Raw genomic sequence first — 26,435 nt, 5'->3', positions numbered from 1 at the left:
GTTGTGCCTTGCTAAGCATGCTGTGAATTCTCTTATGGTGATTGCTCTTTGGGTGTTGAGAAAAACACTTCCAAACAGGCGAGAGTGGTGGCAGAGGGCACATAGCTGGGCCTCCTTTGGCTTTAGTCGCTGAGCTACGCTGCTTTTCGCCATGCTCAGCTAGCAGGACAGACTCACGTGACCACAACTGGAAGGTGATGCCAGCAGCAGGAACTTTCTGAAGCACTCTTCAACCAGCTTTTGAGTTTCTCCTGGCATATTGGAGCCATTAGATCTGATTCTCCTGGAAACAAATCCCCACAAAGCAACATCCCCCTTAACACAGCTGAGGGAAACAGATGCTTTTGGATCAGGAGCTTCCACCTTTTTTTTGTTTTTCTCCCTGAGCAAACTGATTGCTCGGCTTGTTTCTGCAACTAAAGCAGATGTTTCCGTGGTCACATGAGGCAAAGGGGCAGCCTGGCTGGAGGATATTGCTACAAGCTAGAAAGCATCAACATCACATCAATTTCTCATTTGCTTATTCTCACTTGACCTGACCACTCGCTTAGCAACTGCTTAGCAACACCTTCCTTGTGGAGAGGGATGTGGGAGTCTCCCAGGCTTAGTGGTCATGGTTGTGTGATTGAGAGACTTGATTTGCTTCAACAGAAGGGCAGCAGAGTTTTTCCAGCCTGTGAGAAATGGGGAGCTTGACTGATGGGACCGAGTCATCATGGCCTTGCTCTGCAGATGAGGTGGAAGCCAAGCAGAGCAGTGGGGGAGGCTGTAGTGAGGATTACATTTTGCTCTGAACTCTGAGGCATCCCCAACTGGACAAAGCTCTGCATCCTCCCTGGCCCTTCCACCTGCACAGAGAGATTCAGAGCTGACAAGGAGGCAGGCAAAGAGACATTTACATTGAGAAAGCTGAAGGCCAATTTGACATTGGCAAGAAAGCCGTGGCTCCCATCTGATGAGCAGGAATATTCGTTCTGTGGGGTAGGGAAGTGCAGATATGGGTCTTACAGCGGAAGGTGCAGTTCCAGTCTCCCAGGAGCAGTCAGAGTGGTAGGGAATGTCTCGCCCTGGCTGATGGAGACAGGCTCAGTTCTAGCAGAGGCTCCCAAAGTATTCAGCTGGGAACTGCTTTTAGTCTGTTAGTGTGGTTTGGCCCCCTGGGAGGCATCAAGTTGAAATGCAGCACTATAATTAACAACCGACAGCTTAAATAATGTAAGGGAGCTGGGAGGCTGGAAAAGCATCTTCTCTCCCAGCAGAGGCTATGGGGGTGGGAAGGCAATGCAAACACTGCCAGAAGGAATTAGTCCCTCAGGTGGGGGCATGTCAAATAGCTTTTAGCATGGGTTCTGATCTGAGGCAGATGACTGTAGGGAGGAACATGGTCAGTTTGGTGCAGAGGTCTTGTTACTGGTGTTTTCCCACTCTGTGGAACAGCATGTACTAGGATGAGGTGATACTTTTCTCCTTCTGTTTTGGGAAGGTAGAAATTACTCTTAATGGATACAGCTGAGCTGTGATGAGTTTCCTGTTCGCTGACTGATGAGATAACGTTTGACTCTACTTCCCCAGTGACCCAGTTGCAGGAAACCAACCAGCTGGGGTTGAACTGCAGCTGGGCCACAGCAGTTCCACCAGGATCAAATGAGGTTTGTGTTGGCCAAAGTCCTCTTGAGCTTTGTTTCCCCTTCACACCTGGGAGATAATTGATAATGGGCAGGCTAGCTATGGTGGCCAGGGACTAGGACTGTGAGGAAGAATTAGTTTAACCCTGCAGGTGTTGTCATCACAGTTGACAGGCTTTTCCATGTATGTGATAGTCACATTCATGCCCACAGCAATGTCTTTCATTCCTCTTCCTCCCCTTCACCACTTCCCTGACCACCAGCAGATGCATCTCTGTTTCCTTCAGCCAATCCCATGAGGAAGGAAAGCAAGCTGTGGCTGAGCCAAATGGTTGTATTTCACTGGGAAATAAGCAGATGGGACAGACAGATGGGAGAACAAAGCTATATATATATTTTTATTGCACAGATCTCTAATAACCAATAAAATGGGTCTGGGACCACAAAAATCTCTGGCATGGTTGCCATGGCAATATGAACACAATTCCAGTGACATGCAGCAAAGAAATCTTTTGTGTTGTTAGAGAGCTTTCTAAAATAAAAATAAATGAGATTTAAATGAGTGATTACGGCTGCCTCAAGGAGCATCTGCCAAAAACTCTGGGCCAGACCATCTACCAGAGTGTGGTATGGGGTTTTTTTTAACAAAATTGCAACAGTGGAAGAGTGTCCTTGGAGCCAAAGCTGAGCGGCCACAGGAGGCCTTACCTTTTGGAAAATTTTATAAATGAGGGGAGTTGACCTGTGAAAGTCTTTGTCTTGTTAGGGTGGTAGAAGTTTACATGGATTCAAAAATAAACTAGACAAATTCATGGAAGGAAAATCCACAGAGAATTACTCAGTTAAACCACAACCAGGCCTGGAAGTCTGAAAATAGTTGGGAGAAGGGAGACTTGTCAGAGGAAAGAGTTGTTCTTAGTTATACAGGTATCTGCCTGCGGCCACTGAAAGACTTCAGGCCGGAGAGGGTTGAAATTAGAGGGATTAAATGGCATAACAGATTTCTAGGGATACAAGCCATTGTCTGCCCTGCCATCAGTCTGACATTGAGCTGATCGCTACAAGCAGGTGAAATGGTGAATTTAGTTCTCTTGGAGTTTTTCATAAATGAAATCTTGAAAGGAGGCAGTGTGTTGGATGATTCCTTTGTGGGGCTGCTTGGAGTTTCCCTGTATTGCCAACTACCTCTGCAAGAATGTGAAATGGGACAGAAATATTCACAATCTCACCATCCAAGTCTGTTCAAGTGGTGGTAAGATTGCTGTCTGTCACCTCCTGTGTCAGGGCTTGCTGGGTTCTCCATGAGCACATTCCCCAAGGGGCCAGTTCTCTCTTTGCTTTCCTCTGGATTTTCACATCCCATGTTATCAGTCCCCACGGAAGCAGGGCTTGATCGATTTCCTGAAAAACTTGTTCTGCATATTTCACAGCTGAAACACTGTTACCAAGTCTTTGCTGAATGTGTCCTTTCAGAGCAGGGTGGTGGTCTTAATGAGCACTGGCCTGAGTCCCAGAAGCAAGTGAGATTCTGGAACTTGCTCATAGTTTATGGCTGTGGTTGCCTCTGTCTCAGGAGAGTGGTGGTTCACCGAGTCTCTCGCCTTGTGCCGTGGTGTACTGCTGATGATGACCTTTCATGAAAATTAGTTGTTTCTAGTGTAGAAAGACTGGGTCAAAATCCACATCAATGAAGGGTGTTCGGGCACTGCCAGCTCTTTGCATCAAGGAGCCAGAGAGGAGTTGGGACTCTTCTCTAGCAAGCCACAAACACTCTTCTGTCCTCAAAACAGGCATTTGCCCATAGCTTAACAGCAGAGTGGTCCTGAAAGGTGGGTTGGGAGCTGCCTGGGACCAGATCACCGGGTTGGTCCAGAGCACTGAACCATTTGATGATACCACCTGGGAGCATCTGCCTCTGCTTGTCCTGGCTGGAAACAGAAACCAAGGAGCAACGGCTCTGGTGTAGCTTTTAGCTCTACCCCTTCTTCCTGCCCTTGGTGGGAAGCAGGGCACAGCTGCCCAAGACCAGTGTGGTGTGGATTCGGCCTGCCACATCCTCCCCTGGGCGCCGGGGGAGGCAGGTACCCCTGCCTGCCTTTGGGGCAGGGTCCATCTGCAGTGCAGCTTGGTGTGGGGAGGCAGGCAGCGAAGCAGTGTTTATTCAGAGCAAGGAAGCGAGCTGCTGGGTGAGCTCTGCGTGGGAAGGGAGCTGTGAAGTGTGACGCCTTGGGTGGATGAATTATAGGCAGGCTTTCCTAGAATAGACCGGGTGGAGGTGAAGGGAAATGAATGCCACAGAGATGTGTTGGCCCTCCCCTTCAGGCTTAGCTGCCAGGGGCTGGGGTGCGTGTGATACACAGAAGTGCCTGGGTCTGATCTCTTCCAACAGGTTTCTTCCCCCACTTTCGTGCCTCCATCACTCCTTTGGTTTGCAGATACTCGCATTCACACGCAAAGCTACTACCAGTGCTCCAGTGAGTGAAGGGGTTGCCTGAGCTATGTTGAACCTAGCTGCTGGGAAGTTTCGTGCTGTACTGCTCTGCTCTGTGACTGCTTCTGTGAGGAAGAGGGAGAACTGTTGCCTCTGTGAACATATGGGGATCGCTGCTGGATGAGTCCATCCTCATTCTTCAGTGGAAGCCACCCACTGAGCCACTCCTTTCACCTTTCCAAGGCTGTAGAACACTTTCATTGGCAGAAGAAAGAGGTTTTGTGTCACTGCACCCAGGACTCCTGTAGATTTCCAGGGAACAGGAAAAGAGATAAATCTCTGTCAGATAAAACACCAGACCTTTTTTGCAAGGAATTTTCTGCCTGGGCTCCCCAGTCCTCTGAACTGAAAAGTAGGCTGGGAGCCTCCTAAAGCTCGCCAAAAATTGGTGAGCAGAGCTGCAGGCCTCGCACCATAGCTTTTCCCAGTCCTGAACCAGACTTCTTCCCTGCACAGAAAGGCATCAGTACCAGGCCCTCTGGGACATCTCTGGGTCTGGGGCTCACGTGCTTGCAGTCTATAGTGCTTTTTCACAAATTTTCATGTTACAGACTCATTAGGAAATCTGAAATAATTGTTCTGAGAAAATCCTTCAAAAGCTGACATGCCCAAATGCGTATTGGCTAGCAACAGTTTGAATCGCAGTGTTCCTTCATGCTCTTTGTCTCCCAGACCGCGTGGGCCAGTGTTTAATGCACAATCTGGATTTATCACTGGTTTATCTTAATGCAGGAAATTGTCCAAAAACCAGAAAAGAAAAGAGGGAGGAATAGGGAGGAGGGCTTATGACTGTTGGCAGCAAATTTTAATTTGGGTTTGGCAGATGAGGAGTTATTCATGGAAATCTTGTCCCGAAATAACACTGAGCCTGCCCTGCGTCAGCCAAGGCAGGCAGGCAGGCACGTGCAGAATTTGTCTCTTCTTCCCAGCCATGGGGCCGAGCAGCACGCAGGGGGTGAGAACAGGCATGCTGGGTCAGACCAAAGGGCATATGGCTTGGCAGCTGCCTGCAGGCAGTGCTGTTTCTTGAAGCATGTGAGTAATAGGGCAGAGATAGACGGTCTGGCTCCGCTTGTACATGTTCCTTCACCAGGAACAGATTAGGAGTTGTTTTACGGTTTAAAGTCCTGATGAGGAGATTTCAGTGAGTGTGTCTCACCCCACGCCGAGCATGTTGCTGGCTTTGGCTCCGGCAAACAAACATGAATCCTGCAGTGCGCAAAAGCACTCTCCTGTATTTCTTTTGTACCTGCTGATTTTTTAATTTCTTTTGAATTCCATCTTTCTAGTTCTTGGAGAGTGGGGAATGAGCTTTCTGAAGTATTTGCTTCCTGGTCACTCTGAAGATCCTACAAACCTCAGCCATTTCTTTCCTGTCCCTGAACTCTCTTCCAGGCTGAAGACATCTAGGTTAGTCCATCCCTGTAGAGGAGCTGTTCTACACTTTGATCTTTGATTCTTTTGAGTTCTGTTAAAGCTGCAACACCGGCACCACATCAGTCCCCAGTCCCTTCTTGCACTGCCATGGGAGAGAGAGAGAAGAGCTGAAACCATAACATTCCTCCGCCAGCAAAGCCAGAGCATCCTGGCTTTTTGTTTTCTTGTAATGGTACAAACAGGAAGGGAGTCTGATAAGGTCCAGGAACTGATAAGGGATAAGTAACAGCCAGGGTCAGGCCCTGGTCCATAGCACATTAAACTGCATACTACAGTACTTCTACAGAAGCTGCGCATCAGTGACATTATAAATGAAGAAACTAAGGCATGCTGCCTGACTGAAACAACTTACTTATCAAGCAGCCCAGAGCCAGGTGAGAATGATCCTGAGCTCTTTCTGCCCTGGGCTGTCACATTGTTGACCAGGACTGGGCTCCAGTTGCCCCAGGAAAACAGGAAAGATCCTTGCAATGTTGGACAACTGCATTGCTTCAAAACATGACTTCTTTTTTACACAGTCTTTGTTCTTGTGTAACAAACTAGCTCTGTTTCATTCAAGGTGCTGCAGGATCAGGCCCTGAGATGCTGACCTTGGCCAGTGACTGGCCAGGTCCCATCCTGTGGAGGCTTGCACCCTTCGCGTGGTCAGCTCTGTAGAGCAAGCCGTGCTGCAGCGTGGGAGCTGTGTAGGTGGCAGGTCTTTCAGAAAGGCCAGGGACAGTTGGAAAACAGACAAGTGCCTGATCTTATTTGAGCCCCACTCCTGCCAGCCTGTTGCATCTGAATGAATGTGGGTACCATGCCGGAGGGAAGGGGAGGATCAAGCAGGTCTGGCTCTCCTCAGGCAGCCAGGAGGCCACCCACTGGGAACCCTCCCAGCCAGCTCTGCTGAAACAGGAGACAGCTGTGTGAAAGGCTGTTGCCCCGCCATCATCTGAGCCCAGACGTGCTCCATCTGGCCAGCCCCACCAGCTATCGTGCTGAGCACACCTGCTGCCTACCAGCCAGCCCGACCCTCAGCCATCTGGCCTGAGACAGCCCAGTTAGAGAGCAACCCCGCAGGTCTCCAGGCTGGGAACTGGGCTAGCTGGTAGGAGCCATTTCATTTGGAGTGAATGCTTGGGAACATGTAGGGAGGGAAGAATAAGAGCAGGGAGATGGTTGGGCTGTGCCATGTAGGGAACCAAATACCTGAAAAACCTTTCACTTTCCAGATTTGTAGCTTTACCACTTCTATTGTTTTTTGAAAAAGGACTTGTATGAGGCTGCTCTCATGCTTTGCCCAGGGAGGCAATGCCAATGTAGTCATTAGCTTCCTTCTGCCTCACCCTCCAGCCCTGTTTCCAATGGGAAAGAGCTGAGAGGGAGGGACCTGGAGTAGCTGGAGGAGCTTTCTGCTTAATTGACTTCACAGTTGCTTTGTGGCCAGCCTCAGCCCCATCCTAGGGGATGGTTAACTCTTTCGTCATGCAGAGTGCCACATCAAAGACCTGTGCTGTGGAAGTGACACTCAGAGTAGACCTGATGAAGGCAAAGAAAGGGAAATATCAAGAATCTTTGCAGCTCAGAGCTCTGCAAGTTTGGCTGAATCCCACCATACCACAGGCCACCCCTCACAGACTTTCTCTGTGTCTTTACAGACCCTTCTCCAAGTCTGGGACAGTTGTCCTTTGTGTGTGGCAGTGTGGAGAGAGATGAAAATCTGAGTGCTGTTCTGAAGCTTTGTGTCCTCACAGCCTTGCTCTCAAATGACCCATCATCCACTCTCTGGTGAGCACTAGGGGCACATCCCTGTGACAGGCCTGACCTTGACATTGCTCCAGGAAAGCGTGGTCTGGGAGGCTGAGCTCCAGGGGCCCACAGAGACGTGGGAGGTCTCCACAGCCACGAGCTGCTGCTCAGCAGCTCAGAGGGAGGGTGTTGGGCTCCAGGCACAGCTCAGCCTCAGCTCTTGCTCACTGGCACCTGTCAGCAGATGCTGGCCCCAAGGAGCTGGAATAGTGCCTGGCTCTTACAACACTGAGTAATTCCCCCGGGGCCAGGCGGGTGCAGCCACAGCAGTGAGCAGCCTGGGATCAAATTTCTTTTCTGCTGCCAATGCTACTTCTATGGGTAAATGAAGCCAGGTCATGGGCTGGCATTGCTTTTCCGCGCTCCCACACGTGTCTCCCTGCATAGCAGAATACTGCTGCAGAATAATGACCAGGCCTTATAGGGCAGTCTGAAATACCTCCTGGCCTATTCTGTCACTTGGAGGAAACTGTGGCTCTGCCCAGCCCCTACGTCTCCCACGTTGCCTTGTTCCTAAGCCCCTGGGTGGCTATGGAGAGGCACAGGGAGATGGCAAGGGCAGAATGTATTTAATCATGAGCATGCTGCTCCTCTTTGCTGTGACACGTTCTGTGCTGTCCAGAGAGGATAAGGGAGCCTAGCCTGCTCCCCGCAGCATTCTTAAGCCTCACAGCATCCCTGTTTCCACGCACACACGCACGCACACACACACACGCACATGTGCACACACACGCGCACACGCACACACACACGCACACGTGCACACACGCACACGCACACACACATGCGCACACGCACACACACACACAGTGCCAGCATCCTTCCTGCTCCCCCCACAGAGCCAGACTGGGGCCCTCCCTGCCCGCCCAAGGCAGGAAGGATGCTGGCACTGCAAATAGCAAGTCATTTCCATTTCAGTGCTCCTGCTGCAGGGAAGGGCTGGGCCTGGGTGTGTGGGCGCAGAGCAGCTCCTCTTCGCTTCTCCCTACCTTGTGCTTTTTCTCTGCAGAATTTTCCTGTTATCATATCTGCCCTGCTCCCTCACCTTCATATCTGCCCACCACTATCTCTTTTGCTTTATTCTCCTGAACACTCTGTAGATGGGGCTTCAGTTACCCCTCCCAGGGCTCTGAGGTGGCAGCAAGCCAGAGAGCCCAGTGCAACACTACCCCAAAGCAGAGTTGCAGCCAGCTGCTCATCCTTCACTTGTGGTCCTCAGGGCCATGAAGCTGGAAGCTGCTGAGCAGAGCCCTTTGAGATCCCCAGGCCCACAAGGGAATGCCCCCAGCTCACAGTGGAAATTAGTCCAGTTCATAGTTCTGTCACCTAGTGTGACTAATTTTTCACCAGCCTCTCTGAGTTCAGTTTCCCTATCTTGGGAAAAGAGGCTCTGACTGCCTGTGATCCTGTGATCCCTACTACTCAATGCCAGATCCTTGAATTCAGGGAGACTCTTCCTCCATCACAGGCAGGGAAAGGCAGGAGAGCCATTGCTGAGCTGTTCTGAGCCCATATCTCTGTCCATCCCTTCTCATCTGTCTACTCGCTGCCAAAGCAGAGGAGTGTGAGATCTCCTAGTGGAAAAACAGAGGGAGAAGGGGGAGAATTGCCAAGTGCAACAAGGCAGAAGCAGGAGGCAGATAGATGCTGTGCCAAACAGAGATGTCAGGCACTCCTTCCGCACCAGGCAGACTGCAAAAGGAGCTGGTGTCCTGGCAGCTGAGTGGTGCGGCAGAAGCAGCTCTCTCCTGCCATGGAAACAGAGCTCACAGCGTGGAGCAGGAGCCACCTGCATGGGCTGGTGTGGTTCATACCTGTGTCCCTGCACAGGGCCATTTCTGCTTCCTCTAAGGTATAACCCAAGCAGTTTACAGTCGCCAGCTTTATTGTGCTCCCCTTCTCTTGCTGAAGTGTGCTTCTCTCCCTGCTGAACTTCCGCTGTGCGTCAGCAATCTAGGGCTCCATCTGTCACTAGCCCACCCTCCTTGAACACTGCCATGATGTTTGTGCCCCAGGAGGGGAGGGAAGTGGTCCCTTGCCCAAAGATACTGAGTGATATGCACAGAGGAGAGGCAGTGACACATCAAGGAGCTTCAGAAACTGGCTTTTATCAAAGCTTTGTCTTGCCCGGGTCTTCTATGTGCTGTTAGCGTTGGGTCTGTAAGAAGAATCGTAGAATCATTTTGGTTGGAAAAGACCCTAAGGTCATCAGGTCCAACTGTTAACCCAGGACTGCTGAGTCCACCACTAAACCATGCCTCTAACCCAGTATCAGACACCAGCTGGCAGAAGGAGACTCTGGCCTAGTTTTCCTGTCCTATCTGACTCATCAGGGCAAAAGGAAACAGACTGGGCCAGCAGTCATTGCGGGCAGGTTGTGGGGGGCTCATCAGTGGCTCTGCAAAAGCAAACACTCTACCTCAAGCACCAGTCCACTTCCAAGCCCCATCTTTGGCACAGATTCCTGTAGGAGAATGCCTTGATGTAGGTCAAAAGCCATGAGAAAGCCAGGGGAGAGATGTGTGCAAGGTGGCCAGCACCATGCTCCAGCCTTCTGCTGTCTCCTCAGCTCTGGCGCCAGCCGCGTGCTGGCAGCACACACCATCTCCAAACACCACCTCCAGCGCAGGAGACAGCAGAGGAGGAAACACGGAGGTGACATAAAAAACAGCATTTGCTTTCTTGGCCATCTGTCACAGTGTCGCATTTGCCTTCCCAAACACATCCCAGCTCAGTACTGGCTGGGAAAAACAGGGAGTTATTTTGGTTCATCAGCATCTAGCGGGATGATGGATCCCACGTAGCAAGCAGGCAGGCAGCGTTCGTGTTGGGACTGCTGGCTTCCTTGCAGGGATAGCACACAGCACCCTGTGCACCCCGAGCCACCAATGGGGCTTAGTCACTGCAGGAGTGTCCACCAGCATCTTTGCTGCTCCATGTTGTCTCCAGCTGCAGGGCTCCTCCCTCTGCCTCACTGACCTTCACGATGGAGACTTGATTTGTCTGAAGATTCAGCTGCAGGCTTAAGGCTTAAGGTCAGGCTTAAGGTCAGGGAGATGCAGGCTACTGCCAGCTGGAGGATCCCATGCTCGCACTTGTCTCCCCTGTGATGGCACTAGCAGCAAATGGCTCCTTGCTGTGAGTCAGGCCAGGGAGCTGATCCAGAGAACTGAGGACTAAAAATCTCCAATATTCAGCCAGATCAGCTCCCTGAGCTGCCCCACTGGTGGGCACAGGAGAGGGGAAGGGAGGAGGGAACCCCCTTCTCCCGTGGCGCGTGCACTGGTCTGCGGTCATGCAGTTGCAGTTTCAGCCGGTGTAAGCGTGCAGTCAGCGCAGGACCCGATTTAGCTAAGCAGGGCTTTGCACGGGGGACTGTGCACACTTGGCGCGTGTTCTCAGCAGCTCCGCAGGTCTCTGGCAGCCTGCAGACAAAGCAGTGAAGTGCTTGGCACCAGTTTCAATCCCAGCACAGCACAATGGGCTCCCTGTGTTCAGCGTGAATACAGCAGCCATGCCAGAGCTCTCGGGCCTTCAGGAGATGTTTTCCTCAAGTCCTGCTCTGGGTGCACTTCCCCAGCTGTCTTCTTATTTTCCTAGTCATGAGGCAGAGTCCCGCGAGCAGACACAGCGAAGGCTGGCAGAGTTTTGACACATTTCATAAGGAGCATTAATAGCGCAAAACTGGAGGCTGTGCTGTTGGAGGACGTCGGCTCCTTCCATATTCCTTTCTCAGGCAATTCATTACCCAGCTGAAATTATTCCTTGGTTAAAAAGACAGGTAATTCTTTTACATTGAGCTTGGGATTTCAGGAGGAAATAACTTGCCGGAGACCCACACAAAGCAAACCATGATAAGAATGGCTTAGAATTTATTACCCTAGGATATTTTTAAGTGGAATAATTTCCTTGAAGTAGCCTGGATTCACAGAGAGATTCCCCCAAGAGGGCAAAGGGAGCAAATCTGAAGGGAAATGGGGTGAAGAAAGTTGGGGAGGGGCAAGAAAAGGAGGTTAGACATTTTGGCATAGGCAAAATGACAAGGGCCAGTTTTGTAACAAGAAGTTATTGTCTTGTCACATTGCAAAAAATGGAGATTAAAACAAGGGAGAAAAAGCCTGAGAAATGGAAATGACGCGTGGCAGCTGGACTAAGGCAAAGCAAGCCAAGTTTTATCACAAGATTTTAATGTTTTGTCTCTTTCTGTTTATTTCCCAAGCTCCAAAATTACCCATCGGCAGGGAACCAATGCCACATACTCCCACCATCTCTGCATTGTGATCCAAAGCAGGAGTAAAGCTTCCCAGCTCCACTGTAGTGAATTGATCTAAACTGAAGACTTTATGTTGAATAAGGTAGCAACAGGTCCCACATAAGTTGCTTTGACCAGGGCATTTTTTACTGTTGCAGCTGACAAGAGTCGGTGGCATGCTGCCTGTGTTTCCCAAAAATGCCTCCTTGCACCCAGAAAAGAAAAGCAAGGGAGAAGCTACCAGAAAATCAAGGGGTTTCTGCACAAGGACTGTTAGGTGGCTTGAACAAAGGAAACGAGGATATGTAACACATTTGCAGACACCCCACACAGGGAGGAGAGGTATGAGTAATGTAAGACAAGATAAGAGTTTGAAAGGAGCCCGGTAAAATGGAGAAATGGTGCTGAAATAGCCCCTGTGATGAGGTTCACTAGGAATAAACGCGGAGTTCCACAAACCTGCATTGGTCATCAGCTATGCAAATTGTGGGTGGGGGACAATGAGCTAGGGAGCAGCTTATACAGGAATGGTCCTGGCATTTTAGTGGATCCAAAGCCAAGAACTCTTCTAAACCTGTTTTTTGGGGAGCTTGAAAAATACCTTTCACAATGTGACAGCCTTTCCCTCCTCTTCTCTGTAGCAGGACACAGTTCCTGTTAGTTGTGCTAGCGGTGTTGCCTGAGGGTCGCTGGCGAACCAGAGAATGAACTGACCAACGTGAAAACCTCTGTTTAATGTTAGTTTGCTGTGGTGTTTTTTTTCACGTTCCCTGATCTGGTTCGCAGCATGACTCCCCTATGTGTGAACTGGGGAGGCATGAAGAGACAGCAAAGATGCAAGGAGCTGGGGATGCTCTAAGCTGTAGCTGCCATGAGCTTTAGCACATGAAAGCACAGTCCTAAACAATCCCCTCCTCCAGAAATGGCCATAACTGCGAGGCTCAGCCGGGCATTTCCACCATCACAAAGAGGAGAAAGCTGATGCTGAGCTTTGTCTTTGCTGTTCTTCGATTTCTTCATCCCACAACCCCCTGCACATGAGGAGGGAGCTATAAAAAGGGACTTCGGCCCAGTGCGTCTAAATGGCCAGCTGTGTTTCTTTGTGTTTTGTTGCCAGGTATTGTTCCCTCCTGACTGTTAAAGGGTAACCTGGTATATACCTTGCAGAGAATAATGGAACTATTAGTCATCCTAAAGCCCTGAAATAAGACACCTGCAGGCAGCAGGTCTGAGCCATTTCAAGTAACTGCGCATGTGGCAAATTCCTAAGAAGCCAAGGTTCTTACTAACTTCTCTCTTCCGTCAGCCTTTGCTGCTCCACGTAGAGCCAAGGAGAAGGAACTGGGTTTGTTGTGGCTCATCCAGCCATGCTGGAGACTTCATCTCTAGTGTAAAGTGCTTTGAAAAAAGCACCTTAAACACAAGAGGATGGACTGGGCACAGCCGTTCTTACCACTGTGAAATGTGGTCAGTGCAGAGAAGGGAAAAGTAAGGTGTCAGGTCTTGACTTGAAACTGTAGCAACATCCAGAGCTGCCTGTCACCTCAGAGCTGCCTTCTTTCTTTTTTCTTTCCATCCACTCGGGAAGCACATAAAGCTGGAAGGTTTTAACACCAAAGCAAAAGAAATACCCCTAGTGATACATCCCAGGTAGATGGAAGTGTGAAAAAAAGCCACAAACTACAGGAATGGTGCAACTGTGGTTAGTATCTCCCTTCTGCACCTCCTGCCAGCCCCAGTGATTATTACATTTCTGTACAATGAGATGACAAACAGTCAGCTCTGAGTGAAATGTGTGCATAATTTTTCATCCCCCCCATGCCTTGTTTCCCCAGGCACTTTATAAACTCCATAATGAAATGCAGCCACCTGGCACACAGCACGCTGCCTAGCAGTGAGAAGAAGGGAAACTTGAGCCAAAGATACAGAATAAGTCCAGCATTTTTCTAGGCATGGTCCTTCAAGCACTGCAATGAAAAGAACAACCTTGTGTTTGTTTGTTCCTACCTGTACAAGTCTCTCTGAAGCATCCCTGGCCACTGGGAAACTGCCATCTGTACCAAATACCATGAAACAAGTATGTGGAGTCTCACAAGGGACTTGCTAGAAAAGTTGTGCGCACCTGGGCAAGGCAACCTATTTCCTGAAGCTCCTTATCCAGAATCAGTGCATCCCTTCGCCATGTCACATTCATGGTGGAGATACTCAGTTTCATTCAGGTAGAAGGCAGCTCCAGTACAACCAGAAGCTACCAAATCTATGGATTTTTACCAGAAAGCATTGCCAAGGCAGATCTAGAAGTGTCACTGCCAACTCCAACATACACCCTAGAGGTTTCCATCAGCCCAGGACAGCCCTGATCATGAAACAGAGCTTCTGGAAACTCACCAGCTGAGACAGGCTGGGCAGCAGAGACAGGAGAAGGGGCAACCAGCAGAGTTGACTCAGCACTAACCGAACGCAATCAGTCTTTGAGGCCAGCCAGCTGCTTGCATGCTGTAAGCATGATGGAGGCAAGTGGAGATTAAAGCTGTTGTCCTTTCCAGCTGTAACTGTCTGGCATGCTGCAGATGGCCCAGGGTAGGTCCTGTCACATGGATTTTTGGCATGCTCCCATCTGGTTGTGTGAGGTTTAGTGGCCCTCTGGCTCCCCGGTTTCTGAAGTGTGGGATGAAGAACAATGAGCCTTGCTGCGTACATGGGTCACTAATCCATCCTCACTGCAGCCTGGGGGTTTAGGGGTTTTAGCATCTTGCTGGAGATGAGCTGGGCCCTGCAGAGTATTGCAGGTCAATGGGTTCAGTTTCCAGGCTGGTCCTTGCACAATGCTGTGGCAGCTGGCCTAGCGCATGCCAAGCTGGATGGCTGGCTGTACTGGGAATTCATTGCATCCAATTAGTCCGATTTTCAATTATCTGAGAGAATGAACTTAGCTAATTAAAGCCTAATTACATTTTGCCTGCTTCTTCAGCTGTCTTGTCCTATTAAACCTGCATTTTGGGACTCTGCAAGGCAAGAGGGGAGTACTTAGAGCTGCACAGAAACCTGTAAGTTGTGAACACTTGTGGGGCCTGCCAGAAAGGATGACTCTGGATTTAACCCCACATGCATGAAAGCTTGAGCCATGCCAGGACAGAGAGCCAGCATCCAGCACCAGCCAGGCAGCTGTCACAGAAAGGGAACAGTGCCCTGAGCTTGCTTTCATGCACACCTTGTTTTCCTGGAAGGTGAAGTGTTCTGCACAAGCACCTGCATTCATCCTCACACCCACGCTTGTGTACCAGCCTTGAACAATACCAACAAACACACTAAGGTAACAAAATCAGCTCTTTAATGAAGAAGCAAGAGTTGTGTAGCTCTGCAGTTCCAGCCCCTTTTCCAGAAAGATCACTCTAGTTGCCTGCTGTCACAGGGTAGATGTTTCTCCTGCCTCTTGTTGATTATTGCCTTGATCATCTCCACTTCCAGTGTCATGTCCACAGTTAGAATGAGGTGATAACTCATGTCCTCACAGTATTGAACCCTTTCAGAAGAACTGGAGCATCACAGGAAGGATGGATCTTGTCTCCTTTTCCCCTACAGTCATTCAGAACAAAACCAAAAGTGGTGTTCACTGAAGGCACATATCAGCAAGGCACAGCTGGTGCTGCATAAATCATAAACAGCCCCTGAGCCCACGTGGAAAGAAAAGGCAGATCTGACAAGGGATTCAGGTGCTGTGTCCTCTACTCTCACAGCTCCTTGCTAGGAGAGTAAATAGACCTGCAGAGTTGGTATCTTCAAAGATTGTTGCTGGGGCAGAAGAACCCCATTCATCTGATAAGTGATATTGAGATAGATTTGATTAACTCAAAAAGAGGAAACTTGTTTGATTTAATAGCTGCTCCCTGACTACACCCCAACAGAGAGCGCTTTGCCATGTCCAGGACTCAAGATCCTGACCAGTTGAACATGGTAGACAGAGTGCCAAAACAGCTGCCTTCACCTTGGAGTCATCTGTGACCTGCAGCCAAGATTGCCATGCAGACTCATCTCTCAGCTTCTTGCACTACTGTGCTAAAACCTCTGTTATTAAAAAGTCATTTTTGCTTTGTTGTTGATTAACCTGCCTTAAATTAATGACATGAAAATGTCATCCACTCTAATGAGCTTCTGGGAAGGATGAGAGCTGCAAAGGCATCTCTGAAGCTAGACTTCTGTTGTTCTTACAACCTGAAATACATGTAGATGAGCAGCGTTTTTCAGATCAGAGACAGTCACTTTAGATATGTGTTCACGTCTTTGAGCGTTGCCAGTGCCCCCACCGCTTTCCAGCATGTTGACAGTGATGTCTTCAGGGATGTGCCAAACCATACTGATTGCTGGCAGCATTCTGATTTTCTCTTAACTGCATTTTCCATAACCATGTGTTCATGGAACAAACAAGTCCAAGAAATTGCCTGTCTCTAAAATCAGAGCAGCGCAAACTTGACCAGACTGCTGGGGAATTGCTTGGCTAAGTCATCTTCATGGGGGAACTAGTGTGAACCCAAAGATGTATTCAACACCATGGAACAGGCAGTTGTTAAGGCTGCTGAGGATGTCGTGTGCTTCCCTGTGTTCACTGTTTTTCCAAAGACATATTCTCCAGGACTAAAACCAGGGGTTTCCAATCCCTCATTCATACTTGAGAAAACCAAGTTGGATTCAGAAAGCCAAACAACTGCTTTGAGGACATCTACATTTACATGTGAATCCATTAAATCTGAGATATCACCCTGCACAGACAGCATGGTCCAAAGCAATGTCCTTGAATGCACTGTGGTCTTTTAACTATGTCATTTTGCCACTGCCCAGGGACTGTTCAGGTCAGGCTGTCGGCACAGGTCTGGACCATACCAACAACCGTTCTCACAGGTTAACAGTACCATCAGGCAAGTTCCAGTGCCCAGGAACATCCCTGGCCCTGTTCAGTTTCCTAGTACAGATGGAGCTGTGAGATCCATATTTTATACAGAGGACTTGAAATGCTCACACAATTCTGTAACAGCTCTGATTTGGAAACAGGAAGAGGGACAACCCACATTTATTTGGAAGTGAGGAGCTTTCTGTGCCCCAGATTTTGTCGTGTGCGCCCGGTGCTCTGCACACCTCAGTAGGGAGCAAGCCCTGTGTCAGGCTAGCAGCTCCAGGCAAGGTAGAGCACAGGGCCAGGGCAGGACAGGGGATCTGAGGAATTCCATGCCAAAATACCATCAGCAGCCACAGCGGCAAAGCAGCTGGAAAGACACAGAAACTGGGAAATGTTTCCCTCTGAGATGGAGAAACTGGTAGGCAAAGTCTTGGAAGCTGTGAGGCAATGCTGGCTCTTGAATTCTGTCATCTTTTGGCCTCAGTTCTCCCTGAGTACTTGACTCTGATAGCATCAACTTGTCCCTCTCTGGCAGAGCTAATGGACTACAGAGGCTTTATCTGGAGGCTAATAGCTCTCACAAAGTGGGGACAAGAGAACCATGCTGAGCTGCATCGGGCATTAACGGACCAATGTTCCTGAGTAATTGCACTGTGTATTTCAAGCCATCTCTTTGCTAAGTGAACCCCTACATGCACTGCCACAGCTTCCTTAATAGAGAACGGGCTCACAAAGCTGTTGATTTAACCAGCACTAAATTAAAATTCAATATGAGGATCAAATGGACAAACCTGACCCACTTGCCAGAGGGGATGGCTTGGGAGGGGAGGTGGAAGTAGGTTTTTGCCCACTGATGGAAGGGCAGGAGGGAGACACAGGAGATTTCCATTCTTGCTTGATGAGTGCCCCTTTGCTTGGAGACCTCCCCAGAGCTCAGGAAACCTGTGTTTTCTTCTTAGGTCTGTCATGTGGCTTTAAGAAAAGTGCTTTGTTACCTCCTTCCCAGCCTCTGAACTGCCTGCCTCATCTTGGAGACCAGCTTTGGGACCTTCATCACTTGGGATGCAGGTAACTGTAGGCAGGCTGCAAACTGGGATCACAGCATCCTTCTGTGGGCTTGGCTGGGATGAGGGCTTGTCCGTGACTGCTCTCTTGTGCATATACACTTTGAGAGACAAGTGTCCTTCCCGTTAGCCAGCTGGGGACACACCTGAAGCCAGCCCAGAGGTCTGGAAGGGAAACCAGGTGGTGGAGGAGCATCCCAGACCCATCCATGAGAGGGGTCCAGCCCCTCACCCCTCACAGCACTCAGCTTCAGACCCGCGGAGATCCACTCCAGCCATTCCCCAGGCTTTCCAGGGCAACGTGTGTCTGGAGCAACCTGGTTCCCCCCACCTACCTACAGAACAAGCCCAGAACTGCCAGACGAGAGACAGGAAACTGCTACTTACTTAATTTGATTTTATTTTACTTCTTTTTTATTTTTTGGGCTTTCAGAAATGTGTTCAGTCTGGATTGAGGTTACAACCCGGGTAATGCCTCCCTGCCTAAAAAAAAGGCTGTAACCATAACAACCTGACTCTGCGCTTCATTACCATGGCAATTCTCAGGAATTATTAAATACTGTGTATGTTTGGTGCACCTGCTCCAGTACATCTGGTGCCAGGCTCAGGTTGGGATCCTCCCTCCCCCCTAATCTGTTTGTCTGTCTCTTCTTGTTTAACTCTTTCACTGCCCTCAACCAAGACTGCCAGGGCAGGGAGAAGGAGGTGGGTATGGTTTGGGACTTGGTTTGGGTTTTTCCCCACTGCAGGGAGGACTGTATGACCAGAGTTTCTGCATTTGCTCAGGTGGGTCAAGCCACCTCTTTGTTTCTCCAATTGTAAAATTGGTGATTACAGAGGTAGAGGATTTATCTTTGCAGGCAGGCTGCTCAGCAGGGAAAAATGATCTCACAATTGCCTTTCTCTGCTGCCTGTCTAGAAATAAGAAATTCCAGCTGGAACAGAATTGCGGCAAGTGGGGACCAGCCCAGAGACAGGGAACTGTTCCTGAAGCAGGATGGTGAAGATCCAGTGCGGGTTGCTCTTGGTGGGGGTCAAGAAGCAGTTCTCCATTAGTAGGACAACTTATACTGACCATGTACTACCTAAAATGATGATTGCTTTCAGCAAAGAGATGCAGAGTAGATGAACCAGTGGCTCAGACCAATGTGGCCTGTCCCACAGAACTGACCCGGTATCTTGTATTCCACTGCTAGGAGATGATTCTAAATGAGACTCAATGGCTGGTCCTCACTCGGTCACTGATGTGATGATCCACGTAAACATGTCCCTTCTCTCCCTGTCTCTCTGCTGTACTTTATAGCCAGCAGTGTCTCTCAATCATACTTGTACAGCTCCTGGCACCCCAGTGACGTTCTAGAAGCTAAGATGCTACAAGTAACAATTAAAAAAAAAAAAATCAAAATAATATTCATTATATTCAGCCTCATTCCAAAAAAAAAACCCCGCTTAAATTTTCTTGGGAGCCAGTATCCGCTTGTGAGCTTAAGCTGAATAAGTAGGTGTGAGATGGAAAAAATGCAGCTATCTGTGGGGAAGGGCAGAAAGAGCCCTATGGTCTGCTTTCCTTACACAGGCCCTGGAGTAACCACCTCATCCTCTGGCTGGAGGACTCGTGCCTCTAGGGCAGGACAGCTGGATTTCCAGGGTCTGAGATAGCAGCTCTTCCCCTGAGATCTGGGGAGCATCATGGTGCCCTCAGCACCTTCTTTCCACCGGGCATGACCTGCACTGGCATCTGCTTTGTGCGAGCAGGATGGGGAAGGAATCGGGGCAGCTAAAACAGCAACCATGACCTCACCTCAAGAGGGTCTTTAGACCCCAGATCTCTAACCCGGGGGTTCCCTCACCATGCCAGCCCTCTGTTGCCTTCCTTCTGGTCTCCCCTTGCCATACCAGTGCTGGCATCAATCCTCCAGAGATCTTATTTTCCCCAAGTAATTCCTCCTCTCAGTGGGGTAATCAGCCTTTTATTGGGAATCTAACAGGATGGGACTTCTGTGCAAATCTCTTAAACCCACTGCAAGACAGCAGCCCAGTAACCCCATGTGGACACGTGCCATGTAGTATGGTGCCCACCAACTGCTTTGCTCTGCTGACCCTCCTCTGTTGGTCCACATGGACACACAGACATGTATGTACATAACGCAGACGTAGCCCTTATGGTCAGGAAAGAGACACAGCACAACTAGAGGATGAATAAGCCAATGTAAAGTTGGGCTCTTGTCCCAAGGGGCCATGGGCAAACACCTGTGCAAGCTCCCCCTGTCTCAGTAGGTTCCCAGCTCTGCTTGCTGGGGCATTACTGCTCCTCCACCTCATGTATCCATGACCTTCCTGTGGCTGACGTTTCTCACCCCCACGCCCCACTCCTGGATGTGGCATCTGAGGACACTTGGCAAGTTGGTGGCTACGTGGGATTGCAGAGCCATGTTTCCCCACTGGGAAAACACATCAGCTCTGACGGCCTCTGGCAGAGCAAGGCAGGTAGGGACAGCTGAGACAATTTGACCAGCATCTTCACTCAGGGCATTGTTGCAGACCAGTTAAGGTGATTTTGATAGGTTCTTTGTATTAGCAGCTCTTCCCGTGCCTTGCTTGCATTGCTAACACTGGAAGGTTTCTTCCATCTTCCCTGAATTCTCCCTGAACTCATCTTTGGGCCACGGCTGGTGGATGGATCGCCAAGAGAGACCAAATGCCAGCCTAAAGCAGAAGCTGGGTGAGAGTTTAGTGACTACATCTGGGCTGTCCTCTGACAGCACAGCAACATGAAGATGCAATTACACAGTTAGGTTATACATGCAAGTACAGTCCTAAGTGTGTGCAGAGCTGGGTCATCATATGCATTGGGGATTATTTGCATCTCAACCTGAAAACGTGACCAGGCTGTGCTCCCACCAGCGGTTTGCACTCATATGCAAAGGAGTCAATGGCCATAACACCCTCTCCCACAGCAGGGACCAAAATCCCCTTCCACCCTGCTGTGTGAAGCCACTTTTACATCTGTCCGCATGACAGCAAACCCTCGGTGCCGAGAAGGCTGCTCAGGTGTGCAGACCTACAAGCTGCTCATGAAAATCAGAGCCCTGCCTGTTCAGCCATTTTACTGGCACCAGCAGGACGTTTCAGAGCTTTGAATCCCAGGTTCTGGTCCTGCTGCCATGTTGTCTTTGTGCCCTTAAGGCATCACAGACCACAGGTTAGTGGGAGCAAGCAGTGACAGTGCTGCAGTAGTCCTGCTCTGCATCGGGTTTAGTCCACCAGTACCCTGTGGGAACCTTGCAGAAGGTGCCCAGCAAATACTGATTAGTTACAAAATGTACTCTAATCTTGTTCCTCCTTTTGGGAAAGGCAGAGAGCTGTTCTTCTGGATTTACATCCAAGTACATCAGATCATCAGCTCCTCCAGCATCCAGGATTGCTTTCCCACTACAGAAGTGGACCCAGCAGGAATACTGTTGGTAAAACAAAAGTCAAATTATTTCCATCTCACACCCACAGACAGAGCTGTAATTCCATCACAGAACAAAGGTCATGAGTCCTCCTCCTCTCACATAATTTAGTTTTGACAGCTCGTCAGGATCAGAGGAGCTGGAGATTTTAGCTTGGAGGCTGAAATCTTGCTTTGCAAGAGGTGCTCAGTGCATCTTCATGAATCTCTGCTACAGCACTGTGCAGGTATTTAACACAAACCTGAAATACATAATTCCTGATGAATTGATTTGCTGCTGGTAACTGATACTTGCCTGTGAGAAATGTATGGTAGTTTCTGCTTTAAAGAAACATGTCCAGTTAGAGTTCGGTTGGAAGGTGAGATGATTATATCTGGAACTGGGATTGGAATACCTGAACTCTGCACACACAGAGAAAGAAAATGAAGACAACACAAAATTCTTTTGAAACAGTTTCTTTTTTTCCTGAATGTTCACCAGTTTTCAAAAAACTACAAAAACCTCAAAGACTGTAACAATATAGCACTTGATAAAAAGGCTGTTTTGTACAAAAACAAGCATGCTTTAGTTTTGGGGTTGGAGTGGGTTTTTGTATTTATCTGGGTTCTTTTCTTCCTTTAGCATAGTGTGAAGAGAGAAAGTACCAGCTTATTTAACAGGTTAGCTCAGAAAAATAAGGAAAAACATGCTTTCCCCATTACAAAATTTTACCAGAAGATTCATGCTTGAGGTCCGAAATACAAACAGACTGACACATTTTGAAGCATGCAGACTTTGTTGTACAACCCACACATAACTTCCCTTCCCCTTCCCCATGGTCAAAGATGTGGTCCATGACATGTGTTTTGCTTTCCCTTTAGTTTGTTTTTTTTGTTTTCTTTTTGTAGTGAGTTATTCGCTTTTTTTTTCTGTCTTTTTTTTTTTTTTTTTTTTTAGCCCTAAATCCCAGGTAGTGGTATCCAAGGTAACAGCAGAAAAAAGTCCAGATCTGCACATTATCACTGTTTCTGTAAGTTTCATGCAAAACTTAAGCCATTTCTGCATGCAACACGATGCTGGTCATTTATTGTGCTTCATACAACTGAGGGGAGACTTCCCCATTCACCACAACAGTTTGTTGATTGGTGACTGCAGGTTTGCTTTCCCATGGACACAGACATATTAAAAGACCCCTCCCACCCTCTCCAGTCCCCCCCAGCTGCCCCAAACACATGGGAATGTGCATCTCAGCACCAGGTCCAGACAGTTCACTTGCCTACAAAAGCCCGGTGCCTTCAGTAAAGTCCTATGATTGCAGCTCCCACGTCCTTGGAAGGTCTTCGGTCCTTCACCAGAAAGTTAATCATGCTCTCCGACTTGATGAGCAAGTTGCAGCCCAGAAAGAAGATGCCAAACATCACAGTCAAGGAGAGGACACAGAGGACAGCGATCTGCACCACCCGTGTGATGTAAAGGCTCCTCTCATCGGGTGCCAGGACCGAGGAGCTGCCATCGGTCGCCAGCACTGAGCTGGTCCCGTTGCAGCAGGCCATGAGCATCCCCAAGCCCTGGGTCCTGTTGGGGTAAGCTCCCTGCTCTAGGAGAGTCTGGTTGAAAAAGGATCCATTCATGGTCTATGCGCGATCCCAAACCTCTGGGGAAGGCAAGTGGAAAGCTTGCTGTCCCCCTGCCCACCCCTCACACGCCAGGGCTGGGTGCCGTGGGCCGGCGGGCTCCGAGCCACCTCCTGCCTTGCTCTCACCGTGCCTCGGACGGGAGGAAACTTCCTCGAGGCTGCGAGCAGGTGGGAAGCCAATTTGTGCAGCCGAGGGATGGCTCGCTCCCGGATCCCTCCTGGCACAGGCAGCGTTAGCACAAGCCCCCAAACAAGGAGAAAGAGAGAGCGAGAGAAAAGGCGAAGGGGGCGCGGGGGAGAAGACGGCAGCTGAAGATCACCCCATGCCTCCTGCCCTCGCCGCTGCCCCGAAGCTGCCACCCCAAGGCACAGCCCGTTCCCCGCCGGCTCTCGCGCAGGAGGGAGAGCTGATTCCTGCCGGCTGGGAGCTCCACAAATGCAAGTTCCACGCTAAAGTCTTCACCGTGTTCAAAGAAAAAACAGCAACTCCACCCCCTTCCAGCCTCCCCCCAGGACCGCCTTCCTCCCCCTCCACGCTCACCCAGGCTGCCCACCCCTTCCCCACGCCTGTGCACCCCCTCTCTGCCCTGCCACGGGTGCCAGCACCCACCCCTGTGCCACCCCCAGGTGGGGGCTGACCCCTGAGGCCCTGCGCAGCGTCACCTCACTCATCCTTCCTCCCGGCTCCCCCGCTTGCTCCCAAAAGCAGCCCCCACGGTCGATGTTTGTCCTGGGCTGCTGGCAGGTGCCTGCCCCCCCCCCACGAAGGCTCCCGTGAGCCTCGGGTCAGTGCTGCTCTCGCTGATCCCCGCTTGCTGCTGCGTGCCACCCACTCCTTAGAGCAGCGCCGGCCGAAGCCAGCCCTGGCCACCCCCGGCTCTGCTCAGCGATGCCTACCCTGTGCCTCCAGATGAAAGCTGAATCCTTCCCTCTTCCTGCATCCTTATCTTCTCTGGCTGGGGGTTTCCACCCCAGGCACCTTTGCCTCCCTCTTCTCCCTCTCCTGCTCCTTTAGCCCCTTTGAAGGGGAGCGCTGCACCGCTGCACCCCGATCTCTGCCCAGTACCCCTGCCCTGCCCTGTCCCCAGCCCTGGGTCCTACAGCAGCATCACGGCTGCACCCAGGGCTGGAGCACCACAGACCCCCTCGCCCAGGCCCCTCAGCCCCAGCGAGGCAATCCCAGGGGGAGTTTCATCGCGCTTCCCTCCCTGTGTCTGCGTAAGCCCCTGAAGTGACACCACAAGTCGGGGTGTCCAGCCATGCCTGGCTCAGTCCCGACCCTGTAGGTCCCAGGGCTGTGCCCGTGTTACAGCCGTGTCACAGCTTCTCGGCTTCACCCATCAGCTTTCGCCTGGAAAGGCGCAGGGAGGGCACAGAACTGCAGCTCACCCCCCAGCCACCATGTGAGGACCTTGTCCTCATTTATCTGTGTACCTCTTGGCTTGCCTTCTTTGCCCAGCCCCCAGAAGGGGATATTCCTAAGCCTAAGATGAGAAGTGATAAATTGCAGCTAAAGGCGGGCACGTGAGGCTGGCTGGCCGCAGGTGGCCAGTGGCTTGGGACAGAGAGTGTCAATCGATTTTCATTTTCGGCAGCTGGGACCTGTGCCCCTGTTCTGCTGCTGTGACTTCAGGGGCTCAAAAAACAGTTGCTCTGTGTTTTACTTGTTGCTTTTTCCTCCTTGTTTTGCACTTGGCATCTCTCTCCCTAAAGGGCTGCCCGACCTGCGAGAGCAGTTTGCAGCAGAAGCGCTTGCAGGAGGGAGGCCAAAAGCCCTGATCGAACAAGAGCATCTGCTCCTGTTTAACCTGAGGGCCTGGAATAATCCCCACGGGAAAGCAGAGCATCCCCCCTGCCCCAGGGCGGGTGGGAGCTCCTCTCCCCTGCTCGCTCCCAGACTGAAGGAGTTTCTGCTCCCTCTTGTGGCTCCAGCTCCAGCCTCTCCTCTCCCCCGCACGCCTGAGCATGGCTTCGAGCTGCTGCACCCACAGCAGTGATGGGGGGGGGGGGGGCTCTGGGCTCCCCAACACCCTCCTGCCTGCTCCGTGCCTTCATCCAAGCAGGGACTTAAATAGCCCAGAGCATCCCACTGCCTGTTACGAGCGCCTGGAGTTAACAGCACGGCGATGTTTCCAGGACAAGCAGTACCTTCTTGCAGTAGCCAGGGAAATTCAGTCCAAATGTGATGAATTAAGTTGATGCCATCCTTGTCCTCAGACAGGACCAGAGCCCGGACGGGTGCAGGCAAATCAAACACTTCATTGTGCGGCTTTTTCCTTCTTCAGAGTTTTTGCAGCATGCTGGAAGCAAGGGCTGGATCGCAGTTCCCGCTGGGCAGCGAGTTTCAGGACATCCCAGGCTGTGTCCCTTCGGAGCCAGCAGCACTTACCAGTCTGGGCAACCGGCTGCTGGGCAGGACGGGTCCCCCAGCTAAAAGGGCCTGGGAGAGCGATGGCAGGTTGGGTCTGTGGGATGTGCAGAGCGGAGCAGGGCTCCCACGTTTCTCTCTAGAAACTTAGAAGAATTCATCATCCTTTCCATGAAGCATCCAGACACGCTGGCAGGGTGATACAGCGCAGCACATGGGGACGGGCTGCTGTGTAGCCAGAAAGCCCCGCCTGATGGGGAAAGGCCACACAGGCAGCATTTCCAGGCAGGACAATGAAGGAAAAGCAGGAATTTGGATACCCTAAAACCATCTAACGGGGTCAGCAATGAGAGATAGCTCTGGGATCTGGAGAGGGTAAGACTCAGAGCCTCCCAGAAAGCAGGCTTGGGGTTTGCATTGATGTCCCAGCCAAGATGCAGCCCTTTTTTGATGCTGCATGAGGGTCCGTGGGCTTCTCCTAGCCCCCTTTACCAAATCCAAGCCTCCGGGAGGGAGTTGGATCCCAGGTGGAAAATGATCCCCCGCTGAGCGGAGCCCACGCAGCCGCAGGAGGGCAGCAGCTCCGCGCAGGGACAGTGGGGCTGAGCCGGGGAGCAAAGAGGCTTCACAACTTCTTTTAAAGCCAAGAAAAGTCCCCAGCTCCTGAGGCAGTGTCCCTACCTCCATCTCGTCCTCACAAACACCATCACCTCTTGGTGAGAGCCGCACAGCTCTGGGGCAGGTGCCGTTCTCCCCATCTTTCCCGATGTGGGGCTGTGGTTCTCGTACAGCACCTTGCACGTCGCCCACGAGCTTGTTTTCTGCTGCTTGGTGCGTCTGTGTGTTGGATCATCTTGACCCAGGGTTGTGTCATTACTGTCCCCAACACCTGTCAGCTGGTGGGATGACAGCATCCCACGGTGCCAGGGAAACAGCCCTTCTCTCTTTTTTGCCCCCCAGCCTGTATTTTGGGTGCCTCAGTTTCCCCATCTCTGAGGAGGACCTCGGTATTGCAGGGAAACAAGAGGTTTATGAAACCCCTTTCAGGAGGCGCCCACAAACAGGTCAAGGGACCTTCAGGAGCTCCCCACAAGTGGGGACGGTTCCCCTGTGGACCCGGCTCTTGTACTTGCTCAGTAAAGGAGCAATTTCTGAGGACCCAGAGGGGAAAAAACAAAACAAGTAAGAAGACAATCCAGTCCCAATGATCCGACCAAAAGCCAAACTTCCCTCCCCTTGCGATGTCCAGGTTTATACCCAAACTGCAGGTTTCACTGGGTCCAGTTCTTGGCTGGGTCCCATTCAGCTCCCAGCGCTGTCTCAGCAGAGATGTTCCCATCTGCACCCATGCTCTGGGGAGGGGAGCTGAGGACCCACACTTTCATATCAGTACCTCTTTGCTCTGTTTCTCCTTAAATCCTTGAACTCAGTGGCAGCTCAGGCTGG

At 50.7% G+C, this 26,435-nt stretch overlaps 1 protein-coding gene and 1 long non-coding RNA gene across 2 annotated transcripts; one reads left to right on the top strand and one right to left on the bottom strand.

Moving 5' to 3' along the window:
• LOC130160341 (uncharacterized) lies at positions 1-22,042 on the top strand. The gene is made up of 3 exons (XR_008825987.1): positions 1-981; positions 17,447-17,555; positions 18,471-22,042. It is a non-coding gene; the product is annotated as an uncharacterized LOC130160341 (long non-coding RNA).
• A 238-nt stretch (positions 22,043-22,280) lies between these two features.
• On the bottom strand, positions 22,281-22,616 carry RPRML (reprimo like). The gene has a single exon (XM_056362729.1). It carries the CDS (start codon positions 22,614-22,616, stop codon positions 22,281-22,283), a length of 336 nt encoding a protein of 111 aa, XP_056218704.1.
• Positions 22,617-26,435: the final 3,819 nt, after the last annotated feature.

The sequence above is a fragment of the Falco biarmicus genome, chromosome 17 (genome assembly GCF_023638135.1).
Source record: "Falco biarmicus isolate bFalBia1 chromosome 17, bFalBia1.pri, whole genome shotgun sequence".
NCBI lineage: Eukaryota > Metazoa > Chordata > Aves > Falconiformes > Falconidae > Falco > Falco biarmicus.
This window is presented reverse-complemented; position numbering and strand designations above follow the sequence as displayed.